Source organism: Neophocaena asiaeorientalis, unplaced genomic scaffold (genome assembly GCF_003031525.2).
Source record: "Neophocaena asiaeorientalis asiaeorientalis breed wild unplaced genomic scaffold, Neophocaena_asiaeorientalis_V1.1 scaffold65, whole genome shotgun sequence".
Taxonomy (NCBI): Eukaryota; Metazoa; Chordata; class Mammalia; order Artiodactyla; family Phocoenidae; genus Neophocaena; species Neophocaena asiaeorientalis.
The window spans coordinates 18236996-18261263 of NW_020173215.1; the positions used below are offsets into that span (position 1 = coordinate 18236996).

Here is a 24268-nt window from a genome sequence, read left to right on the forward strand (position 1 = left end):
TGAATCTACTCCTGATTCTGGACAAAATAAAGTCCTTTCCCACTACAGTACTGCCACTTTTCCATACTCCACTCATGGCACGGGTCAATTTCAATCCCTCCCTGTAGTTACATACGGATTCTAATTCCCCAACTACATAAATGAAGCCCAGGCAGGATTAGCGTTGATTCACTTTTGTTTCCCTCAGTGTCCTGTCCTCAACAATAAAAAACAGTCTATGTTAGTCTTCTAGTCTAACAGACATAGAAAAGAATGGGCTGTGTACAACCACCTGAAATTGTATTTAAGACTCTCACACAGAAATGTGAGTCATAATTGCACATCACTGAACTAGCGACAGCCCTAAATAACACTGGCACTCTTTAACAGCCTGCTCACCTAAACATTAATGTCATGACATAACTATACTCTTCATAGGTAACACAAATAAAGTGAAAATTTTAAGGACAAATTTTTAGAGAAGACATAGCATTAGAGTCCTAGAGAAAAATACAGCCGTCGGTATGTGGCTCATAACAAACAGATCATACGATTTACGAGGTCACTGCTGTGTGGCTGCAGCAGAGCTTAAGTAAAGAGGCGGGGTGGTAGACCCTGAAGAAGAGAAGCGCCCCATCGAGGGAGGAACGCCTATTCCAAGCGTTTTCTCTAGAAAACACGAGGCTTTAGAGTGAGCCCAGGGCACACTTTCCTCGGCAAGCAGGGGTACCTGGTTATGGTGCTGGCGGAGAAGTGAGATGGAGGCTGCGCCTCGTGCATGAGAGGCTTCAGGTGAACGCTGCTTTGACCTCTCGCCATGGCCACGACTGCGTCAGCCTGTCCTTGGTCGCACTTATAAAACAGCTTCGGGACAAGCCTGACATAAAAGCAAGGTTTATTTCCCTTAGAAAGTACCTGAAACCCACCTGTGATCCCCTCCCTCCGGCTACCCACAGACACTTCCTTCGTCAGGGGAATTAAGAGCAGAGGCTCCGATCGCAGGGCCACTCCCCCACACACCCGCTCTGAAAAGACCAGGCGCTGGACTCTCTTCCTGTCTGTCATGCAGTTACATACATCTCTCTACACATAATTAAATGCTTTGATTTTAAAAACCTTGAAAGTTCTCTTTCTAACCATCTTGATCAGCATCAACAAGTGCGTGAAGCCAAGGTGCACAGGAAGCACTGAGTACAGGGCAGATCTGAATGCCAGGGGCTGTCCCTTACTCTCTTCTGCAATTTTGTCTGCAAAACCGTCCCACACACTCCCAGGTGCAGAGCTCCAGCTGAGGTCCCTTACAAATCCAAAGTGAACTCAGAGGCAGAATGCAGGGGGCACACGGGCTCCTCCCTGCAGTCAGCACTCGGCACACGCCCTGTGTGAGCACTCACACACCTACAGACGGGCCCATAACTTTTAGAAACAGTCAACTGTTTTATCACATTAGTTTGCAAACCCAGTGTCTTTAGTTAAAGTCTCTTTCCTCCATGAAGACCTGGTCGTAAGTATAATTTTTTCCTAAGGTTTAATAAACTACTTACTATCATTCACAGAAAATGGTAAAGATCCAAGATCTTTGATCAAGTAAGTTACATAAATCCAGTTAAATCCATGAAAAGGTACACCTCACAAGTAATCAAAGAAATGCAAATGACCACACTGAAAACCGAAAGAATATCCACCGAAATGTAACTGGTTTTCTTTTGAGCAGTTTGATTACAAAGATTTTTATTTCCTTCTTCACATTTTTCCTAAACCTTGTTCAGTAAACATTACTTTTAAAACAAGATAAAAGTTACTTTAATAAGAAATACCAATGAGTGCCTGAACACATATTTAACTTCTTTTGAAATACTGCTTTGGCGAGAAGAATCAGGCACAATCATATTCTGGGAGTGGGAGCATAAACTGATCTGTTTCTGGACAGTAATTTCACAGTAAGTACCAAAACCCATAAAAATCCACTTCTAGGTATCTACCCATGAGAAACGAAAAGCATGATTCATAGTAGTCAAAAAGTGAAAATAATAATACCACCTGGTGAATGTATAAATAAAATAGAGTATTATCTATGTAACAGAATACTATTCAACATTGAAAGGAACAAACACACCACGTAGCATGGATGAATCTCAAAAACTAAGCAGAAGAAGCCAGACGCAAAAGTCCCATCTATTTATTATGTGACCTCATTTATACAGAACATGTAGAAAAGGCAAATCTCTAAAGTCAGGAAACAGATTAGTGGTTGCCTGTGGCCAGGTGGGAATTGGGAATTATTGCAAATGGGCACAAAAGACCTTTTTGAGATGATGGAAATGTTGTAAAATTGGATTGTGGTGAAGGTTGCACAACTCTGTAAATTTACCAAAACTCATTTAACTGTACGCTTAAAATGAGTAAATTTTAGAGATATAAAATTATACCTCAATAAAGCTACTAGGGAAAATCAGAAAGCTTGCCTGGCCTAGTAACTCAACCTCCAGAAATTAATTCTAAGAAAAAAAATTACACATAGACATTTATGTATAACAACAGTCACCGAACCACTATTCATTATTTAAATCAATAAAGATTTAATATCCAACCAAATAATATTTATATAAAAATTTATCACAACTACATAGTGAAAAAGTGGCCACTAACTAAAAAAATTTTAAAACAATATTTACAGGCTTTATTTATCTCACACTATATGAAATGTCATGCACTTCAGTACGGAAATATGAATATACTTGAACAGAGGGTGTCGCCCCAGACAACAATGCCAGTTAAAATTTCTTTTTTAGAGGAATATTTCCAACAGGAAGATGCTAATAACACATTATGTGGAAATTATCAGATAACAGAACTGCATGTACATTTTGTCCCAATTTTGAAAAAGAAACTTGTACATAGGATATACAGGAAAAAATGTTAACAGTGGTTATCTCCAATGGTAGAACCGAAGGTGATTTTTCCAGTGCTAGTCTCCGTATTTCAAAATTCTGGCCATGAAAGTGCATTACTTTTATAATATGAAGCTAGTACTTTGTTGTTTAAATTTCCATTTTAGACCCTTAAGGTAGTGAAAAATACCTTTTTTGACAGTTTAAGAGTAGCTGACTGTGAGCTCAAAAGATTGAGGAATACTGCCCCACGTCCTCTGAATTTTCCCCTCTCTTCCCATTCTCATATCATTTAGTACTTTAACCAAGAAAGTGAAAAGAGATAAAATACTTGGTAAGTACCTCGTTAACGAAGCTGCAGCAACATGGCGCACCCTGGGGTCTTCATCCCCAAGCAAATAGATGACAATGTTATTGAGCACTCGTTCTTGCAGTTTTAAAAGCTTTGGAAAGAAGGATAATAAAAACAGATATATTAACTAAGTTTTAGGTCAGATATTTTGGAAAGCCAGTGAGGGAGAACTCAACATCACTAGTCCTAAAGTCACGCATACAATCACAACTTTCATGATGTCAATAAATACTTCATGTGAAATAAATCTAGGACAGAATGCATTCCAAGACATTCTACTCCACTAGGAAAGTGCACTTCCTGGAAGTTAAATCACGGCCTCACAAAAATGAAGGGCTTACCCCTGTATAATGATGGGCCCTTCTGTGTAGGTTTTCTGCTTTTGCCTCCAAAAAGCTCACCAACCTAACACAAAAGAACATATTTCACAATGAAACAATTTAGTTACTGAACAAACACCCGCTGATGGCCTGCACGACTGACAGAGCAAGGAAGACGGCCGGTTCCAGCACATTAACCAAGAGCCAGGGAAGACTCTGAGGCAGCCTTGCTCAAAACAGCAGAAAGACTCATGTTTTCCAAACAAGTAGAATTTACACTGCTCTCCTGACTCCAGACTCAGTCAGACACTACTCAGGAAACTATTTTCCTTCAAAATGGATATAAGCAGCTGTTATTTTGAAAGACCCAAGTGCCCTACAGAATCAGCTCAGAGGGGCAGACTGTGGGGAGGGGGCTGAGACTCTGGCGCCTCCCCAAGACCGGAAGGTCCCCGCCCGCCCCGCTCAGGGTCCTGTCTGCGAGGCGTAGGTGAAAGCAACCCCGACTTCATGGAGATGTTGTGAGGTCACCTAGCCCAGCCTGGCACGCAACAAGCAGTCTATAAATGGCGGCTTAAAAGCACAATATTCCCGGACAATAAAGGACAATTTCCCGTCTAAAAGAAAGCATGGAGAGAAATCACCTGGAAAGAAAACTTACTCTTAGAAAATGAAAACTGCAAGGCGTCAGAAGTTATTTTTAACTGCAACACAATACAGATCAGCTAAGTTCAGTACAGTGCTAAGTACACTCGTTTAAACAAGCACAAGTGACACAAGCTTCACTGTCTTAGAAGTTCGAGCTCTTTTATTCACACCACCCAGAACACCTAGATGACTAAGACTACTGGAAAACCCCACTCCTCTGCCTGTACGTAAACATTCCAGGAAGGAGGCAAAGCCGAGGAGGAGACGGGCAGCGGCAGCCGTGCAAACCACTCCGATGCTGACACGGGTCACTTGATAAGCGCCACTACTGGCACCAGGGGACCGGGCCTTCCAACGCCTGTTCAGGCTTGGGAGCGGCTGTGGTTCACCAACCCAACGAGCCCGACTCACTCACCTGAAGTCGATCTCTGCCACGGTCTCCAGAAGCTCCGTCCTCACCAGCCAGTAGGAGCTGCTCCGCAGGGCCAGCATGTCGGTGAGGAGCTGCAGCCCCCACTCGCTGTAGCTGCTGCTGCAGAGACTCATGACGCAGAGCTGGAAGGCACAGCGGGCGGCAGGTGGGCCTCCGCCGACCCCTCCCACACCGACCCCTCCCACCGTCCCCGCTCCGTCTTCCTTTAACAGCGACAGGGATGCTGCCCTGTTTCCACATCTCTCAGAAACACTTATCATATACACTCACCTCCATAAACTCGAGTTGCAAAGTAAATGTGTCCCTTCCACTAAACTGTTTTCTTCCCCCCGTCTCTGCCTCTCCCCTGGCCTCTCCTCCCGGACACCAGCCTCGCCATCACCGACCACGCGCCACACCGCCACCGCTAAACCCGAGCTCAGCCGCGGGCCCAGCACACGGGACACAGCACCCGAGCCCTTCCTGACGTGACCCTGCCCTTGGCCGCACGAGCGGACAGGACGGGGCTTCCGAGGCTGCACCCTCCCCCGAGCCCTGAGCACACTCGTGGGCAGTTCCACACACGGCCTGCTGCCTGCCGCCAACCCCCTTCCTTCTGCTCCAGCAAAGACAGGCTGACTGAAACTTGGCAAACAACTCGAACTGAGGAACAATTCTGGCTGGGCCAAAGGGACGGTATCCCATAAATCTGACAATTGTAGGGGTTTTGTTTTGATTTTTACTGGTTAACTTGGACTGCCGTTGACTAGCCAGTTGTGATTTATGAACCAGCTGATATAAAGTTTCCTAACACATAAAGGACTGGGGCTCTCCCTCGACACAAAAAACAAAGGGGATTAAATAACCCCTATGCCTCACTTTAACTCTATCCATTCTATGGGCCTGAAAGAGTTTTGTTTTTTTTAATTCAACAGGTTTTACACTTAATGTGAGCAAGGTACAGACACCCTTTAGGGAAGGTATACTTCAAACAAATATTCTGAGATCTAAATCAAAGTCTATTAAACCATAACTGTTGGCAATGTTTTCCTTCTAAGGCTGAGTGGTGGATACACAGATGTTTATTATTGTTTAGAATATCTGGAAATATTTAATGTTAAGCTCCAATTTTAACTGTAACATTGGTAAAATTTCCACTAATCAAAGAAGTGATTTCCACAAATGACTATGCTCACCCTCACAGCTGTACAAGCCAACTTGCAAGTAACAGAAGATTCATCCTTCAAAGTTTTCTGCAGCAGGGGAATGCAGTCCGCCAGAGAAAATGTATTTCCTGATCGGAAGAGCAAGGAACAAACACCTTCATGTGAACCTGAACATGAGAATGCCATCTGGAAGAGACAACACTGAAAACTGAACACTCGACGTTACCTGTCAGGGTTCTGACGGTGCCCATCCAGTCTCCCACGTGGAAGCGGGACCTGCTGAGGATGGAGGAGACAAGGGTCCCACAGAGGATAGCTGTGGCTCCTCTGACCTGTGGGTCCCCATGGTCGATGTAGTTCAAGATGTCTGACACGTACTGCTCCTCTGTGGAGAGAGATGGCCGGCCACTGTACAAGTCCCTACCGTCAACGTTCTAACTCTGGGCAAAGGCTGAATTCTCAGGAAAGAAAAAGAGGGCGAGCCAGTGATCCTAATCTAGAAAAGACTTGAATATAATAACCATCAGTGGTAAAAACGTTTCGGGGTTTAAAGATTCTATATTCATCCTTCAACACGATAGATTTTCTGGATTATAATTCCAGGTTGTCAGCCAGTAATCAAAATTCCAAGGTTTCATCTCAAAAAATTATTAGAGAACCTCAAACTTGTCCATACGTACCTAATATAAATTCAAAAGCATGGGTTGTCCCCTTGCCCAAGGAAAGACAGAGAGCAGGCGGGAGGATAACTTTAAGGGAGCGAGTCTTCCCACCGTTCACCCTATCGTGAGAATACGCCCCAGAACGTGCATGACAGGAGACTGGCTCGCTGCTGCCCCAGCTGGTCTCAGTGCCCACTGGCTCTGAGTGTGAACACCTGGCCTGGGTGCTGTGGCCCAAAGCAATTTTGATTATATACAATTTGTGCTTTTGGTATAAATCCAATTCATATGCAAATAAGCTCTGACGTTCCCAGATTTCTATCGCTTTGTTGTATGTGTTTCAACTAACCACTGCATCTATAGGGGGTCCAGGAAGCTAAAAACATGACTATGAGTTTTATGGAGAACACACCTCAAATGCCGCAAATTAGCTAAGAAAACTTAGTGCTCTAAAACTAAAATAGTCAAGACGGTCTGAAATAGTTTTCAAAATAATGACTGCACGTGAGGAATAAGATACAAACTTTGAACGTACCAGGGTATTCCATGGTGTCAAGCGGTGCTCTGTAAAGTCTGCCGAAGAAAGATTCAGGGTGAAGGGCCACAGCAGCTCCAACACAGCTGAGCGCCAGTGCCTTCACGCTGACCCTCACGTCCCTATCCGGAACCAAGGCTGCAAACAAATACACCTGGGTCACCTTCAGCTTCAAAGCAGCACACATCTAGCTTCCAAATACACAAAACTAGACCCACTAAACAAGCTGCTCCCGTCTTCCCCTCCCTCCCGCACCGGTCAGTGAAAACCAAAGCTCGTCCCCAGATTCTACTCTGTCTGCTGCAAACAGGCACGAAGCTGGTTCCCAAGATGACCTCTGAAACCTAAAGTCATTCCCTTCAACTCTGCACCTGCCTTTCTACGCTTACCGTGTTTTTCCCCAGTTAGCAAAAATGAAGCGGACAGAAGGCGGACACAATGGACAAGAGGAGCAGAATCTTCATCGCTGGACTGGCCAATGTCGCCTTTGATCCGGCAGGGCTGGAACAGAAAAACTGACACTTGTATGTCTTATAATCACGGAACCCACCCATTGATTTGTTAGTTCATCCAACAAATGGTTCCAGAACAGCAGCTGTGCCAGGCGCTTGGGATTCAGAGACGCCTACCTTCACCCACAGGCGCCCAACCTCACGGGCCACGGCAGAGCAGAATCAGACCAGCCAGAGGGAGTCCCGACCCGGGGCCGTGTGGGCTGTGGCAGGGATGAGCCCAACGGGCAGGGAGGGAGCCACACAGGAGGGCAGCTGAGACCTGGCATCCGGGGGAAGCTCCTCGGGCAGAGGAAAGAGCCTGGGGGAGCCCAAAGCTGCGAGGGGTGGGCCTGGTGCGAGGGGGCCCAGAAGGAACAGCCGAGGTCGCTACAGCAACTGAGCATCATGGAGGGACTAAGTACAAAACACTACTTCCTGCCCTCAAGGAATTTAAACTTAGCTGGGAATACAGGACACTTACATGGAAATGGTAGGCAAAAGAGATAATTTTAAAATAGTTCAATGGACAAGTGAGCAGCAACAAAAAAACCCAAACAACCTGATTAAAAAATGGGCAAAGGACTTGAATAGACATTTTCCAAAGAAGGCATATGAATGGCCAATACACCCATGAAAAGATGCTCAACATCACTAATCATCAGGGAAATTCAAATCAAAACCACAGCGATACACCACTTGACACCCAGTGTGATGGCCACTCTCAAAAAAAGCAGAAAATAACAAGCGCTGGCGAAGATGTGAAGAAAATGGAACGCTGGTGCACTGTGGGTAGGAATGTAAAATGGTGTAGCTGCTGCGGAAAACAGTACAGAGCTTCCTCAAAAAATTAAAAACGGAACTATCACATGATCCAGCAATTCCACTTCTGACATATACCCTAAAGAAACGAAATCAGGGTCTTGAAGAGGTATTTGTACACTCACTGATAACAGCATTGTTTACAACAGACAAAATGTGGAAGTAACCCAAGTGTCCATTAAGAGATGAGGAGAAAGAAAAGCAAAATGTAGTAAACACGTTCTAACACCTGCTACAACACGGATGAACCTTGAGGACATTCTGCTGAGTGAAACAAGCCGGTCACAAAAGGACAAATCCCGCATGGTTCCACGTATATGAGGTCCCTAGAGTCACCAAATCCATAGAGACAGAAAGCAGAATGGTGGGTGAGAGGGGCCGGGGGCCGGGGGAACGGGAGGTTAGTGTCCAATGGGGACAGGTTCCAGGTTGGGAAGATGAGGAAGTTCTGGGGACGGATGGTGGGGACGGCTGTACAACAGTGTGAATGCACGTAGCACCACTGAACCGTACACCTGAAAGTGGTTACGACGGTAAATTTTGTTATGAGTATTTTACCACAATAAATAAACAAACAAACAAATCAATTCAATGGAACAAAACCAAGAAGGTTGCAAGGCCATGCATGACCACCAGCTGGTGAGGACGCGCTCACACCTGGAGAGGCAGAAAACCAGAGCAGACCCGGGAAGAGGTCAATATGCGAAGGGGAGACAGCTGAGCAAAAGCTCAGCGACGGGAAAGCCAAGAGCTTGGTGGACAGGCAGCAGCCAGGGCACTGCCGAACACTCACGGGAGCTCGGGATGCTGAGCGGCCTCGGGCCTAAGTGTCTCACCTTGTTTTCCGGATCTCCTGGCTCAGCAGCTTCATCTCTTGAGACAAATTTATCTATACTGCTGTCAGAGGGCTGCCTGCTGTGGCCCATGCTTTGCAACAAATGTGCTTGTTGAAGGGCTTCAAAATCAGAGAAAGAGAGGTTAAGCGACAAGTTTCCAATTAAAACACAAATACACATATTTACACAAAGTCAATATGAAACCACAGGATTTAGATTAAAAAAAGGATAATAACTTCTCAATTGATTTTCCTCATTTGCTATTTACACCTCAGGAAACCAGGAGACACCAGGAGACAAAGACACCAGGAGATTTCTTCTCAGAAGCTGAGATATAAGAGGTCAGGGTTGAAGACAAGGCCGCTCCGTAGTCCATGGCCTGAAGTCAACGTACCGATGGAAGAGTTTCTGAAAGCCTCCGTGTCTTCATCAGGAAGAACCACAGCAGCGTCCTCGTCCTCGTCCTGGGGCTGCCCCACTTGCATCCCTGGGTACTGGCTGTCGGCACCATCTAATACCTAAACAGTTCAAGAGGGGCTGTGAGGGTTCTGAAGTGCTACCACCGAGGAGCAAGCCCTCCAACGTGGAAGGCAAAGGCAAAACCCCACAAATAACACGGACCACATCTCACACGCCAACACGAAGGTCACTTCTTCAAGTACACGTGGGTGTGTGCGTGTACATTATCAAGAGCTGACTGACCACGCATTACTGCTACATTATAAAAAGCTTTTGTAACTCTAAAAATTCCAAAACAATTCCAATCTGAACATTTCTCTTTTTGATTACAAAAAGAAAAAAAATCCAAACAAAAGTCTTTGTGTTCACAAGCAAATTTTACAGTAAGTCAAAAATGAGGAAGAATCTTTTAGACAAAAGTCTACTAATAGGTTATCCCTTAAACTGTTAGAAATGACCCAACTAAGTTTTGGGCCCAATATTTCATATATTTAGCCATATATGTGGGTTATGATTTCATACAGCAAAATTTTTCACATCCAATTGTAATTGACCTGAAAAACTGAGTGATGTACCTTCAGTAGGCAAGTTAAATTATTACTGAAATAAATTCTGTATCATTTAAAAAATCATCCCAAATCCCTCCAATTAAATTAAAAAGAAACTGAGCTACTTGCTCAAAAACAACCAAGAAAGAAATGATCTTCTCCATTCTCCAGACTGTTTAAAAAAAAAGAACCCACACAGGCTAAACTGAGAGGTTTCACCACAATAAAAAACAACATTTTTTGAATGTCATACTACACCCCAGGCAGGCTCAAAAGTAATTACATGTATTATTTCCCTTATCCTCATAAGCCTTAACAACATAAGTACCGTCAGGATCTTCGTTTCGTGGATAAGAAAACTGAGGCAAGAAGGGCCATAACTGTGCCAGGCTACACAGCTAGTAAATGGCCGAGCCAGAATTCTCATCGTGGTGGGCTCCCTCCAAGACAAGCCCCACACTGGGCTCTCTCGTGAGGACAATCCCGACCCCCTACAGTTGGCTTACTTTTCTCTATGGCACTTATTGCTATCTGACTATGTGTTTATTTACCTGTTGATCACTGGCTCATCATCTGCCCCACCCACACAGGCACACACTCTAGAACAGAGGCAGGCAAACTACGTCGGTGTGCCAAACCTGGCCCACCAGCTGTTTTTGTAAATAAAGTTTTATTGGAACACAGTCATGCTCATTCATTTACATATTTACGGCTGCTCTGGCACTTCAACAGCACAGACGAGTATACAACACAGGTCATATGGTTCACAAAGCCAAAGATATTTATTATCTGGCCCTAAATGGGAAGAGTTTGAGGAGTCCCACTCTAAAATATTAGCTTTGGGCTTCCCTGGTGGCGCAGTGGTTGAGAATCTGCCTGCCAATGCAGGGGACACGGGTTCGAGCCCTGGTCTGGGACGATCCCACATGCCACGGAGCAACTAGGCCCGTGAGCCACAACTACTGAGCCTGCGCGTCTGGAGCTTGTGCTCCGCAACAAGAGAGGCCACAACAGTGAGAGGCCTGCACACCGTGATGAAGAGTGGCCCCCACTTGCCACAACTAGAGAAAGCCCTCGCACAGAAACGAAGACCCAACACAGCCAAAAATAAATTAATTAATTAATTAAATTAAAAAATATATATATTAGCTTTGTGTGAGCAGTTTTGTATGTTGTGCCCTCTACTTCATCTGCGGCTTGTAGGACAATCCCTGGAACATAACAGATGCTCAGTACATTTGTTCAGCCAATAATTAATGACTAAATAAAGGACATGGAAGCACCTCATAAATCAGAAAGAACTCTGCCAGTGTGAGAAGCATCAAGGGAAGAGGTTTAGTTCCCTGCAGGCTACAGCCCGGCGTGGGTCCCTGGCCCAGCCCTACCACACAACATACAGCTGCTGCAGCACTCCCAGATGGGATGCTTTCACAGCCTCCTATGGTCATTCAGTCCTACTTCTAGCAAACCTGCCCAGAAATTATCTACTGTAAAAAGGCAAGATGAAAGCTGGCGCAATAAGCAAACAACAGAAACTTCCTCCGCACACTTAACGTGCTACTGAGCCCGGCACTTTCCCAACCTTCTCTTCTCCCGGCCTACTGGTTAGCACTCTTCACCCTTTCCTGACTTAAAATCATTTCCCACCGTTCCCGTTATCTGTCCTATCCTCCTCCAGGTCTTCTAGTTAAAAACCCCAACCGTGAGCCCACTTCTCCAGCCGAGTAAGCGGCATCCACTCGGCCATTAGGAACCACAGCCACGTGACAAGTGGAGAGCTGCAGTGCTTTAGCTCATGATCTGTAACGCACAGTTTCTGTATTCATTTAAGTAAAATATATATATATATCCTTAATAAAATACATTCAATAGCAGCGAACCAATTAATAGTACAAACTGTTTCGATAAAATGGGGCTGTAAAATTTGGTATATACCTGTACCAAGCTCTAGACCACTCTTGAGGTGTTTCTTGTCCACTAACTCAGAGATAAGAGGCCCTCAGGTCCATGCTCAAGATGGGATATGTTGTAAAAGGTTTTGAAAAGTCAAAAAGTGTTAAAATAATGCACAGTATTAATGTCATTAATCATACTGCATTAAGACCACAGATCTGTTACTAACAGGCTCCTCAAGGACTTTCAAAACAATGACCTAACCTGTGCCCAACAAGATATTAAGAAATTTTTAATGCACTTTTGACCTCCACGTTCGGCACAAAAGACACCGGGCTGTTTCCTTCAGTGAAGGACTCAGATGGGGCCGAGCTGCCTGTTAAGGATCTGAGCTGGTGACCTCTACACTATTATCAGTGGGTCAGATGAATGGAGTGAACCAGCAGGAGGGTCCAGGTCTGGGCCTCCAGGGAAGGCCCCTCTGAAGAAACTGGGCTGCCCCCTCCAACCACTCACAATTTCAGAACTGTCGGAAGGGGTCACGGCTGAATCGGGCCCCTCGGTGGTGGTCTGGGAGCTGTCACTGATGGGAGAGGAGGCCTGGGTCCCATCGTTCAGGTCCATGGCAGGGTCAGACGGGACGGCGCTCATCTGGCTGGAGCTGTGGCTCAAGATGTCCTCCTCGTCCCCGTCAGTGGCACCACTCGTCAAGTCACAGCCGGTCAGATCCACCGAGTCCGTCTGAAGTGTGTGCTGTGACCGGGGCTGCTCAGTGATGATGTCGTGACCCACAGAGTCGGCAGCTGAGCCAGGAGTGGAGACCCCAGAAGAGGCAGCCAGCTCACCACCAATCTCCCCCTTGACTGAGGCTGAAGACAAAGAAACACTCATTCTTCAAAGGGTCAGGAAAAGCATTCAATATGGGATCAAATATTTGCAAAATACCCCAAAATTCACCATCAGCAAATGTTTTAACTGCAAGAATCCCCGAAATACAGTGAAAATATGAACTACTCAGTTTCAAAAGCAAGACAACAGTGCATCCTTCAAACATGTTTACTGTATTATTTACTTACCTTTTACTATATTACAGTATTGATAAAATAAGGATCACAAGTAGATATTTTTTAAGTGCTGTGAATATTCTCAAATGGCATTTCAGGGCAAAACCTGAACCCTGCCCAGCAACATTACCACCTCCAGTTCTTAAGCAACTGGTCCAGCCTGAGCGTGGAGCAGCAACAAGACTTAGGCGATTCCTAGGCAGCCTGGTCAGGGGCACAGGCTGGGTGGTCACAAATGCCCGGAGCAGGGCTTCCCTGGTGGTGCAGTGGTTGAGAGTCCGCCTGCCGATGCAGGGCACAGGGTTCGAGCCCTGATCCGGGAAGATCCCACATGCCACATAGCAACTAAGTCCGTGCGCCACAACAACTGAGCCTGCGCTCTTGAGCCCAAGAGCCAACACTACTGAAGCCTGCGTGCCTAGAGCCCGTGCTCCACAACAAGACAAGCCACTGCAATGAGAAGCCCGCGCACAGCAACTAAGAGTAGCCCCCGCTCGCCGCAACTAGAGAAAGCCCACGCACAGCAACAGAGACCCAACGCAGCCAAAAATAAATAAATTTATTTAAAAAAGCAAAAAACAAAAAGAAACCAAATGCCCGGAGCTCTAAGCAAGCAGTGCTCTTGGAGGTGGGCTTTCCTTCTTCCCAGACCCTGTTCAAGACCTCTAAGCCAGTCCTGCTCTCCGGTAGCGTAAAGTTTCACATTTTTCTAGTTTAGTTTTTAAATTCCCATTAAAAAACAAAAACAAAAAAAACACCATTATGGGGACTTCCCCGGTAGCACAGTGGTTAAGACTCTGCGCTCCCAGTGCAGGGGGCTTGGGTTCGATCCCTGATCAGGGAACTAGATCCCACATGCATGCCTCAACTAAGAGTTCATATGCCACAACTAAGGAGCTGGCAAGCTGCCACTAAGGAGCCCACCTGCTGCAACTAAGACCCGGTGCCACCAAATAAATAAATACGTAAAATTATGTATTTATAAATGAATAAATAAATAAATATACTACCACTACATAAAAATCTACACCAAGCTGTTAGCAGTGTCACTCCTGTAGGCCAGTGGGTCAATGAGCACTTGGGCTTTATAATGTTGTGTATAGCTGTAATTTTTTTGTTGTTGTAACTTTATTTTTGTAAGTTAAAAAATCAATTTCTATTTTGTAGACTAAATCAATAAGTAATCACCACTGCAATTATTCAGTCTCCATCCCCAGTATTTCAGCCTCATCTTCATTACCTAAAAATATTACTTTGCACAGGATTATACAACCCAAACCACTCTCATTTAATCCAATTATTAGTATCTTACTAAATACTCATCTTTCACAAGATGAATAAAGAGCTTAGATAACTATTTGTAAACAAATGTAAATTTCTTTCAAGTTAAATTACCCTCAATTTTTTTTAATTGAGGTATAGTTGGTTTACAATGTTTCAGGTGTACAGCAGTGACTCACACATACACACACACATATATATATATATATATATATATATATTTACAGATTCTTTTCCATTATAGGTTATAGGTTATTACGAGACATTGAATATAGTTCCCTGTGCTATACAGTAGGTCCTTGTTTATCTGTTTTATATATAATAGTGTGTGTATCTGTTAAACCCAAATTCCCAATTCATCCCTCTCCTGCTCTTTCCCCTTTGGTAACCATAAGTTTGTTTTCTTTGTCTGTGAATCTATTTCTGTTTTGTAAATGAGTTCATTTGTATCATCTTTTTAAGATTCCACATATAAGTGCTAACATACGATATTTGTCTTTCTCCGTCTGACTTACTTCACTTAGTATGATAATCTCTAGGTCCATCCATGTTGCTGCAAATGTCATTATTTCATTCTTCTTTATGGCTGAATAGTATTCCATCGTATATATGTACCACATCTTCTTTAAGCATTTCTCTGTCGATGGGCATTTAGATTGTTTCCACGTTTTGGTTATTGTAAGTAGTGCTGCAGTGAACATATGGGTGCATGTATCCTTTCAAACCACGTTTTTCTCTGGATATATGCCCAGCAGTGAGATTGCTGGATCGTATGGTAGCTCTATTTTCAGTTTTTTAAGGAACTTCCACACTTCCACTTTTCCGTAGTGGCTGGACCAATTTACATTCCCACCCACAGTGTAGGAGGGATCTCTTTTCTCCACACCCTCTCCAGCATTTATTATTTGTAGACTTTTTGATGATGGCCATTCTGACTGGTGTGAGGTGGTACCTCATTGTAGTTTTGATTTGCATTTCTCTAATAATTAGTGATAATGAATATCTTTTCATGTACCTGTTGGCTATCTCTATGTCTTCTTTGGAGAAATGTCTATTTAGGTCTCTGCCCATTTTTGATTGGGTTGTATATTTTTTTTACATGAAGCTGTATGAGCTGTTTGTATATTTTGGGAATTAATCCCTTGTCGGTCTCGTCACTTGCAAATATTTTCTCCCATTCTGTAGGCTGTCTTTTCATTTTCTTTATGGTTTCCTTTGCTGTGCAAAAGCTTTTAATTCCATTACTCTAGGAAACAGACCCAGAAAAACACTGCTGTGATTTATGTCAAAGAGTATTCTGCCTATGTTTTCCTCTAGGAGTTTTATAGTATCTGTTCTTACATTTAGGTCTTCAATCCATTTTTAGTTTATTTTCGTATATGGTTTAGAGAATGTTCTAATTTCATTCTTTTACATCTAGCTGTCTAGTGTTCCCAGCACCACTTTATTGAAGAGACTGTCCTTCCTCCATTGTATAGTCTTGCCTCATATGTTGTAGATTAATTGACCATAAGTGTGTGGGTTTATTTCTGGGCTTTCTATCCTGTTGCACTGATCTATGTGTCTGTTTTTGTGCCAGTACCATACTGTTTTAATTAGTGTAGCTTTGTAGTAGAGTCTGAAGTCAGGGAGTGATTCTTCCAGCTCCATTCTTCTTTTTCAAGATTGTTTTTTGACTATTCAGGGTCTTTTGTGTTTCCATACAAATTTAAAAAATTTTTTGTTCCAGTTCTGTGAAAAATGCCACTGGTAATTTGACAGGGATTGCAATGAATCTGTAGATTGCCTTGGGGGTATGGTCATTTAAACAATATTGATTCTTCCAATCCAAGATCACAGTATATCTTTCCATCTGTTTATGTTGTCTTCAATTTCTTTCATCAGTGTCTTATAGTTTTTGGAGTACAGGTCTTTTGCCTCCTTAGGTAGGTTTATTCCTAGGTTTTTGTTTTTCTTTTTTTGATGAGAAGCTAAATGGGATTGTTTCCTTAATTTCTCTTTCTGACATTTTATTGTTAGTGTATATTAATTTTGTATATTAATTTTGTATCCTGCAACTTTACCAAACTCATTGATGAGCTCTTGTAGTTTTCCGGTGGCATCTTTAGGATTTTTTATGTATAGTATCATCTGCAAACACTGACAGTTTTACTTCTTCCTTTCCAACTTGGATTCTTTTTATTTCTTTTTCTTCTCTGATTGCTGTGGTTAGGACTTCCAAAACTATGTTGCATAAAAGTGGCGAGACTGGGCATCCTTGTCTTGTTCCTGATCTTAGACAGAATGCTTTCAACTTTTCACCATTGAGTATGACGTTAGCTGTGCGTTTGTCATATATAGCCCTTATTATGTTGAGGTATGTTCCCTCTATGCCCACTTTCTGGAGTTTTTATCATAAATGGATGTTGAATTTTTTCAAAAGCTTTTTCTACATCTATTGAGATGATCATATGGTTTTTATTCTTCAGTTTGTTGATGTGGTCTATCACATTGACTGATTTGTGGAGACTGAAAAATCCTTGCATCCCTGGGATAAATCCTATTTGACTACATCTATGTTCGTCAATGATATTGGCCTGTAATTTTCTTTTTTTGTGGTATCTTTGTCTGGTTTCAGTATCAAGGTGACAGTGGCCTCATAGAATGAGTTTAGAAGTGTTCCTTCCTCTGCAATTTTTTGGAATAGTTTCACAAGGATAGGTGTTAACTCTTCTCTAAATGTTTGGTAGAATTCACCTGTGAAGCCATCTGGTCCTGGACTTTTGTTTGTTGGGAGTTTTTAAATTACTGATTCAATTTCAATACTGATAATCGGTCTGTTCATATTTTCTATTTCTTCCTGGTTCAGAGCCTCAGACACTTTTTAATCCCATTTTCCCCCTCACAACCCATGCAATTCATGAGACACTTTACCCACCATCCTCTTCTCAAAAAGACTTATACTCAGGGAGTACAAACCTAATTTTAAAACAGTTTAAACCAGGGAAAACAGCAAACACTTGATGCAAGAAAACACACACATTTCAAAGTGAACACTATAAAAGACTCCTGAATCATCCACCATTTGAGCAAGCTGGCTTCACTGCTGCCTCCCAGGAGCAAGATCCATGGAGGTGCAGGGGAGGGGAGGAGGTGGGCGCAGCAGGGGAGAGCAAGGAGGACACCACGGCCACTCCGAGAGAGCTACCTGCAAAGGTGGGGCTGCTGCCGTCTGACCTTGACTCAGAGTCATCCTCCAAGGCTGCTGCTTCTCCAAAGAGCACTCTCCCTAGGAAATGACGTAGCGAGAGTCCTTTTAAGCTTGCTAAAAGGACGAACTTTGAAAATCAAATAAATGTACATTCCAAGAGGAATATCGTAAGTATATTTAATTCCTGCTCTCAGTCCATCATTACATATAAGTTCCTTTATACCTCTAGAGGGTGAAACACAAAAAATGCAGAGATATCATACTTAGAGTATTATTAAAGTCAATAAACCTATATGGAAAAAGAATTAAAAGCAACGATTCTCAATCTGTACTACAAAGTACTTTAATAATTAATATTTATTGACTTAGACTAGTGTTAATGTTAAATAATTTATATTACTATTTATTTAATCTTAAAAATGGTAAGTTATGGCTAGAACCAATTCTATTAGCCTTTGGAATATTCATGTCAGATCTCCAATGGCACATCAAAACTTATATATAAAACTTTTATAGCTAAAAGTCACTTTTATTTTATTATCTTTTAATCTGCTAGATTTCTATCATTGATAATCAGTACTCAGGTACTGTTATGATCTGTGAGGATGGAATAATATTTCATCTTTTGCAAAATCCTAAAAATACATTTCACAGTTCATGGTTTCTAAATTATATTAACAAGAAAAAGAGAAAACAAAGGTCTTAACATGATTTAACTGGGATCATTAAATCATTTTGGTTATATTACATATAAATGTCATTAAACAACACTATCAATATAATTACTGGTAAGTTCCAATTTCTGATTTCACTGCTCTTCAAAGATTAAGTCATAGGGGTGATAACTTCCACAAATCTACACTGATGTGACATTAAAACCCTCCCCCCACCCCAGAAAAAAGCAAAGGAAACTCAAAATCTAGATGAAACTAACACAGCAACTTCGCTTGTCTACTAAATAACAGGGTCCTTTATTACAGAACAAGTGATTTACCTTGAGAAAGCAAATAACATTCCAACCTGTGAATTCAGAGTTAATGAAATCAGTCTCTGTCTTTGGAAACAGTAGTTTGCAAATCTGTTCCAAGGAGTTCTCCCGAAGAGTGGGCAAGGGCCAGGCTGCTGCCAAGATGCCAGGCCACAACCCGCAGCCCTCACCCTTACATTCAACAACAACAACTCTGTTTTTCTCTCTCCTATGTACTGGCAGATTTCACTTGAAAAAAAGAATTCTGCAGCTATGACAGGAAACTGTGAAAACTGCAGCTCTAAATAAACACAACAACAACAAAACACTTGAAAAACAAAAAAGAGATTGAGGACAAATCATATGCCCTAGCCCCAAGAAAACAAAATACATCTCTACCAGTCAACGAGTCATCTTATCACCATAAGAAAAAGTGACCGAGAAACAAACAAGGCAAGTGCCGGAGAAATCTAGTCACATGTCTGAAAATCTCTTCCTAGTCCAAGAATAGAAAGGCTAGCTTTTCCTGACACCCTTTCAGTCTTCAAGCAATCTCAGTGTTTTCACCAAAATCTCAAACTTGACTAAGTATCCCACACTATGATGGCCCAAATATTATTAATTCTAAGTACTTCTAGGAAATGCTTACTTAATCCAGTTAAGGCTAGCATATTATTCCTGTTAAGATACCATTCAATACTACAAATAATATTAGGCATCAGGCTCTCAATTAAATACTCAACTCATGACACACAAAAAAGATTAGTATGTTGTATGTAAAAGATTAGTTGTTATATGTCAATTATACCTCAAAAAAAACACAAAAACGGTATAAGTCTTTTAGGATTTCAAAATAGAAAATAACAGCAATTCTTTCCTATGGAAATCTAGACTGGAACAGAACATAATTGGTGCTATAAGTGATGACGTGTACCAAAGCTATCAGTCCATGTCAGACACACTTCGATTAAATAAAAATAAACAAACTGTATCAGAAACTTAGGTATGTACGAAGCTAAATATGTCTGAAAAATGACAACCAGGCCCAAATTCACCAAATGATTAACCAAACATTATTCCTAATACTAAACAAAATTCACTGGGAAGATGAGTTACCTTTATAAATATAACATTCCCTAAAGCAGGAAAAGGCAAACTCCAGCTCACCCAGTTCTGTAAAATAAAGTTGTACTGGAATGAAGTTGCACCCATTAGCTTAGCATTGTCTATGGCTGCCTTCCTGCCACAGGACAGAGTTGAATCATTGCAAAAGAGACAGTAAGGACCACAGGCTAAAATGTGTACCACCTGGCCCTTTACAGAAAACATTTGCTGACCTCTGGCCTAAAGCATTAGAAATTTATGACAGGGAATTCTGTGGTGGTCCAGTGGTTAGGATACGGTGCTCTCATTGCCGGGGCCCCGGGTTTAATCCCTGGTCAGGGAACTAAAATCCCATAAGCCACGTGGTACAACCAAAAAAAAAAAAAAAGGAAATATATGACAAACCAATTCTGTTACACAAGCAACTTTTAAAACCCATCCTAGGGACTTCCCTGGTGGCACAGTGGTTAAGAATCCACCTGCTAATGCAGAGGACACGCGTTCAAGCCCTGGTCCGGGAAGATCCCGCATGACGCAGAGCAACGAAGCCCGTGCGCCACAACTACTGAGCCTGCGCTCTAGAGCCCGCGAGCCACAACTACTGAAGCCCGCGCACCTAGAGCCTGTGCTCAGCAACAAGAGAAGCCACTGCAATGAGAAGCCCGCTTGCTGCAACAAAGAGTAGCCCCCGCTCGCCGCAACTAGGGAAAGCCCACGCACAGCAACGAAGACCCAATGCAGCCATAAATTAATTAATTATTTATTCTTTAAAAAGCCATCCTACAGGACTATTCAGGCCTGGTTATCAGATTCCAGCAACATTTATACATATGATCACCCTATTGAGAAGAGTTATAGGCATAGCCAATTACATTACAGAAATACGGAAAAAGCAGTAAGGTTGAAAATAAGAATCATTTCTGAAATAATCACCTTTTTGTTTCCTTGAAAGGACAGGGCTGCATGAAGAACCCCCTCCAGCTGTAAATCACAGAAAATGACAGATGAAAGTAAGGTAACAAGCCGCTAAAATCCAGAAGGAATTAGAAAATCTTTAAGCTTGATTCAACTTTAAAACTAGAAAATATGTGAACATATTTCTACAGGTGGTGCTTAACTACCATACTGTAATGTGAAAACTGCACGTTACAATTTTAATTTCAACGTGAAAATTATATTAACACTCAAATATACAGTTCTAAAATGCAGAAGAGCTCAAAGTGCATTGAAAAAGTCAAACTAAAAACATTAGAAATCTCGGATTATTTGGTCAACTAATAATTAAATACAAATTTTCATTAGAAACAATCATTAGAAATTAGTATTTCCAGCAATTATTTGTAAGGCATGCATTCCACAGAGAAAAGGATTGTTCAGTACAAAGGACAGTGGACAGGCAGATCAACATTTTCCACTCATGGTTCAGGCAAACACTTGTGTTCAAATGAGGCAGCATTCAGACTTCCCGCCAACCTTCCCTGGTCTGCAGATGCTGTGGGTAAAGGCCACACCGCACCCACACTGCGCTAAACGGACCCCATGCACCACGCCTACTCAGTGCAGTCAGCAAAGGCTGCAGAAAGAAGCCTCTGCCGCTGAGCCAGACCCAGTTCTAGAGGCTGGACTCAGGGACCCATCTCTTCCAGCTCCCCAGGGGCAGCTCCACGTTAGACTGGTGGGTCTGCACAGCATCCGGCGGCGGGATTAGGGCCCAGTGCCCAAGAGCGTGGGGAAGAAGCGCAGAGATGGGGCGGAGGAGGTGCCACGAGACGAGGAACAGAAGGGGTTTTCTAGAATCAGGCGCGACAGCAAAAAGGGCCCAGAGGGCAGAAAAGGAGTCCAGGATTCCAGGAAGACTTGAAGAGCCCACCTTTGGCAAAGGGACACAGTGTCTGGAAATCCCTTCCCGAATGCTTCCACTTCACGACAGATGAAATGCCACGCAGAGGCAGCCGAGTCGGATGCAGGAGGCGGGTTTCACGTGCTGGCCTCACCCTGCCACCTAGCCTTCCCACCTCAGCCCTGCCCCGTCTACACAATAAGGACGACACCTGCATCGCAAGTCTCCTAAGGAACTGAGCTGTCCGTTGTTGCTCAGCACAGCGTCGGCGCAAGGGTCAGGAGAGGGGCCAATAACACTGCAGGGTGGACCTTCCTAACGCCTTACCTATAAGCTCCACGATACTTCCGCTACGACTTCGGCAACCGGGCTCAGCCTTGGCGGCAGTGAGCTGCCCGATGCCGCCCGCCGTGGTCAGCACTCGCAGGAGCTCAGGTGGAGGGGTTCTGAGGAGCTGCTGCAGGAGTTCCAGCGCCCCAGTCACAACATTGTGGTCTTGGTGCTGAGTATAATGCAAGGTCAATTCGTACACCTAGAAACAGAAACACCAGTGTCACTCCCATGGTTTTTAAAATGTGTCCTAGGTTTCAGGTTTTTGTTTTGTCTTACGTTGGGGAAATTTGTGCCTTAATTTCACCTCTAAAAACTTCTCTATCCCTTCTACCAGTGTGATCATAGCTTCCATGCTGTTTTCTAAAGTCCCAGCATTTTTTTCACTGTTACATTAATTCCTTAAAAGTAAATAGAGCACTTCCACAAAAGCAGAAGCATGCTAGTGAAGAGCTCCAGCTCCCTCAACGGGTGACTAGTAAAGGAGAGTAAAGCCCCAAATACACGGAGCGCACAGCTACTCGAACACACACTTCATAAGCAAGAAGTACTGTCATGAGTGCCACTGAGAAAGGGTTTCCAAAGCTTTTAAAGGCACTAAACTTCATTAGTGCTTTTAATACTATATCACATTATATGAACATAGTGTATTTCTCCTTTTTCCCTTTAATTAGAGGTGCCAGATAATATACAGAGTTCCCAGCCAAACCTGAATTTCAGATAAACAAATAATTTTGTAGTGTAACTGTGTCCCGTGCAATTTCAGGCATACTTACACCACAAGATTACTGATGATTTATCTGAAATTCAAATAACTGGTACCCCCTATTTTTATTTGCCAAGTTGGGCAGCCTTACCTTTAATATCATAAAAGTCATATATATGTTTTTTAAAAAGACAGTATAGTGGTTTATAGAATAAAAAGTAAAAGTCTTTTTACTGGCTTTGACTGGCTTGTTTTTAGTTCCTCTGACGGTTACCTCCGTAACTCTAGGTCACAGATCTGCAAACCACAGTCCACAGGCAAATGTGGCCCTCCATCTGTTTTTGCACATAGTTTTACTGGAGCGTGGCTGTGTGTGTACTGTCTGTGGCTGCTTTCCTGCTACGGTGCTGGAGTTGAGTAGTTGGCCCATGAGCCCTGCTCTAGGTAATCAGCTTTACACCGCGATTCCTGAGCCGTCTGCTCTGAGCAAAGAATCTCTTGACTTCTTACTATGTAAATGGGGGAAATGGGCACTCACACTCCCTCACCTCATCTGCCTCCTCCCAAATTCTGTTAGCAACCTGAGTGCTTTTATATTAAGGGTTACATTTATTTACTACGATGTAACTTTTAAAATCGCACGTGCTCTGCCTAGATGTTGAGCATCTGTCATACAGAGCGAAGTCAGTCAGAAAGAGAAAAACACATATTGCATATTAACGCATGTATGTGGAATCTAGAAAAATGGTACAGATGAACCTATCTGCAGGGCAGGAATAGAGACGCAGACGTAGAGCACAGACGTGTGGACACGGTGGGCAGGAAGGGGAGGGTGGGATGAATTGGGAGATTACGACTGACGTAAGTACGCTACCATGTGTAAAACAGGTAGCTAGTGGGAACCTGCGGTATAGCACAGGGAGCTCAGCTCGGGGCTCTGTGATGACCTAGATGGGGGGGATGGGGGAGAGGGGGAGGTCCCAGAGGGCGGGGATATAGGTATACGTACAGCTGATTCACTTCGTTGTACAGCAGACACTAACACAACACTGTAAAGCAATTATACTCCAATAAAAAAAAATCAGTATGTGTCCCATCACCGTGTACATTAACATCCTTCACTGCAAATCCTATTAATGTGACTGGACCCAAAAAGAAAGAAGTATTTCATTATTACTAGTCCTGTGTCACTTGAAAGAGAATGTCCCAAGGACAACCGTTAAATGGATTCTCTTTTATCATAATCTCTTACGTGCTTAAAATTATTCAACATTTTAATTTGTTTCATAATTGGATAACTTACTTTTATAAATCCTCCTGGTTTTCCCCTCCTTTTAACATACACACATGCCTTCCCTTTTTCCCAGCACTTAATCATAACATTGGTCACAGGGAGCTCCTTGGACTCCCTGTTTCTAATCTGAATGGCACACAGTACCAGTCATCTCAGAATTGCTTCTAACACATTCCTGGGTTAGGTGCTTTGTTTCTTGGATTTCAGGACTTCCTCTTTTTTTGTTATCTATTTCTCATTTTGCTGGAATACATCTTCAAATAATTTTTTCAAAAAGCATACATGAAAAAAGTAAGTGCACATGAAAAGCAAACTGAATTCTTACATATCTAAAAGTATCTATATTTTGCCCACACTTGCCTAACAGTTTAGCCAGGCTCAGGATTACTTTAAATTCTATTTAAATATAGCTAGCCAAACTATTATTACATTAGCTGAGTTGAACTTCTTAATCAAAATAATTTAATTCAAAATGGCC

The 24268-nt window shown here is 42.9% G+C and overlaps 1 protein-coding gene across 1 annotated transcript in view; it reads right to left on the reverse strand.

Moving 5' to 3' along the window:
• HTT (huntingtin) overlaps positions 1-24268 on the reverse strand; it is a 135895-nt gene that overhangs the window by 75573 nt on the left and 36054 nt on the right. Inside the window, exons 10-23 of the mRNA XM_024745086.1 lie at positions 21788-21992; positions 20554-20601; positions 17547-17627; positions 12531-12883; positions 9509-9632; positions 9115-9233; positions 7355-7466; positions 6966-7103; positions 5995-6153; positions 5799-5896; positions 4606-4745; positions 3564-3627; positions 3213-3313; positions 710-856 (exon numbers count right to left, since the gene is read on the reverse strand). Coding sequence (XP_024600854.1) covers positions 710-856; positions 3213-3313; positions 3564-3627; positions 4606-4745; positions 5799-5896; positions 5995-6153; positions 6966-7103; positions 7355-7466; positions 9115-9233; positions 9509-9632; positions 12531-12883; positions 17547-17627; positions 20554-20601; positions 21788-21992 — 1889 coding nt within the window. The remainder of the gene's footprint in view (positions 1-709; positions 857-3212; positions 3314-3563; positions 3628-4605; positions 4746-5798; positions 5897-5994; positions 6154-6965; positions 7104-7354; positions 7467-9114; positions 9234-9508; positions 9633-12530; positions 12884-17546; positions 17628-20553; positions 20602-21787; positions 21993-24268) is intronic.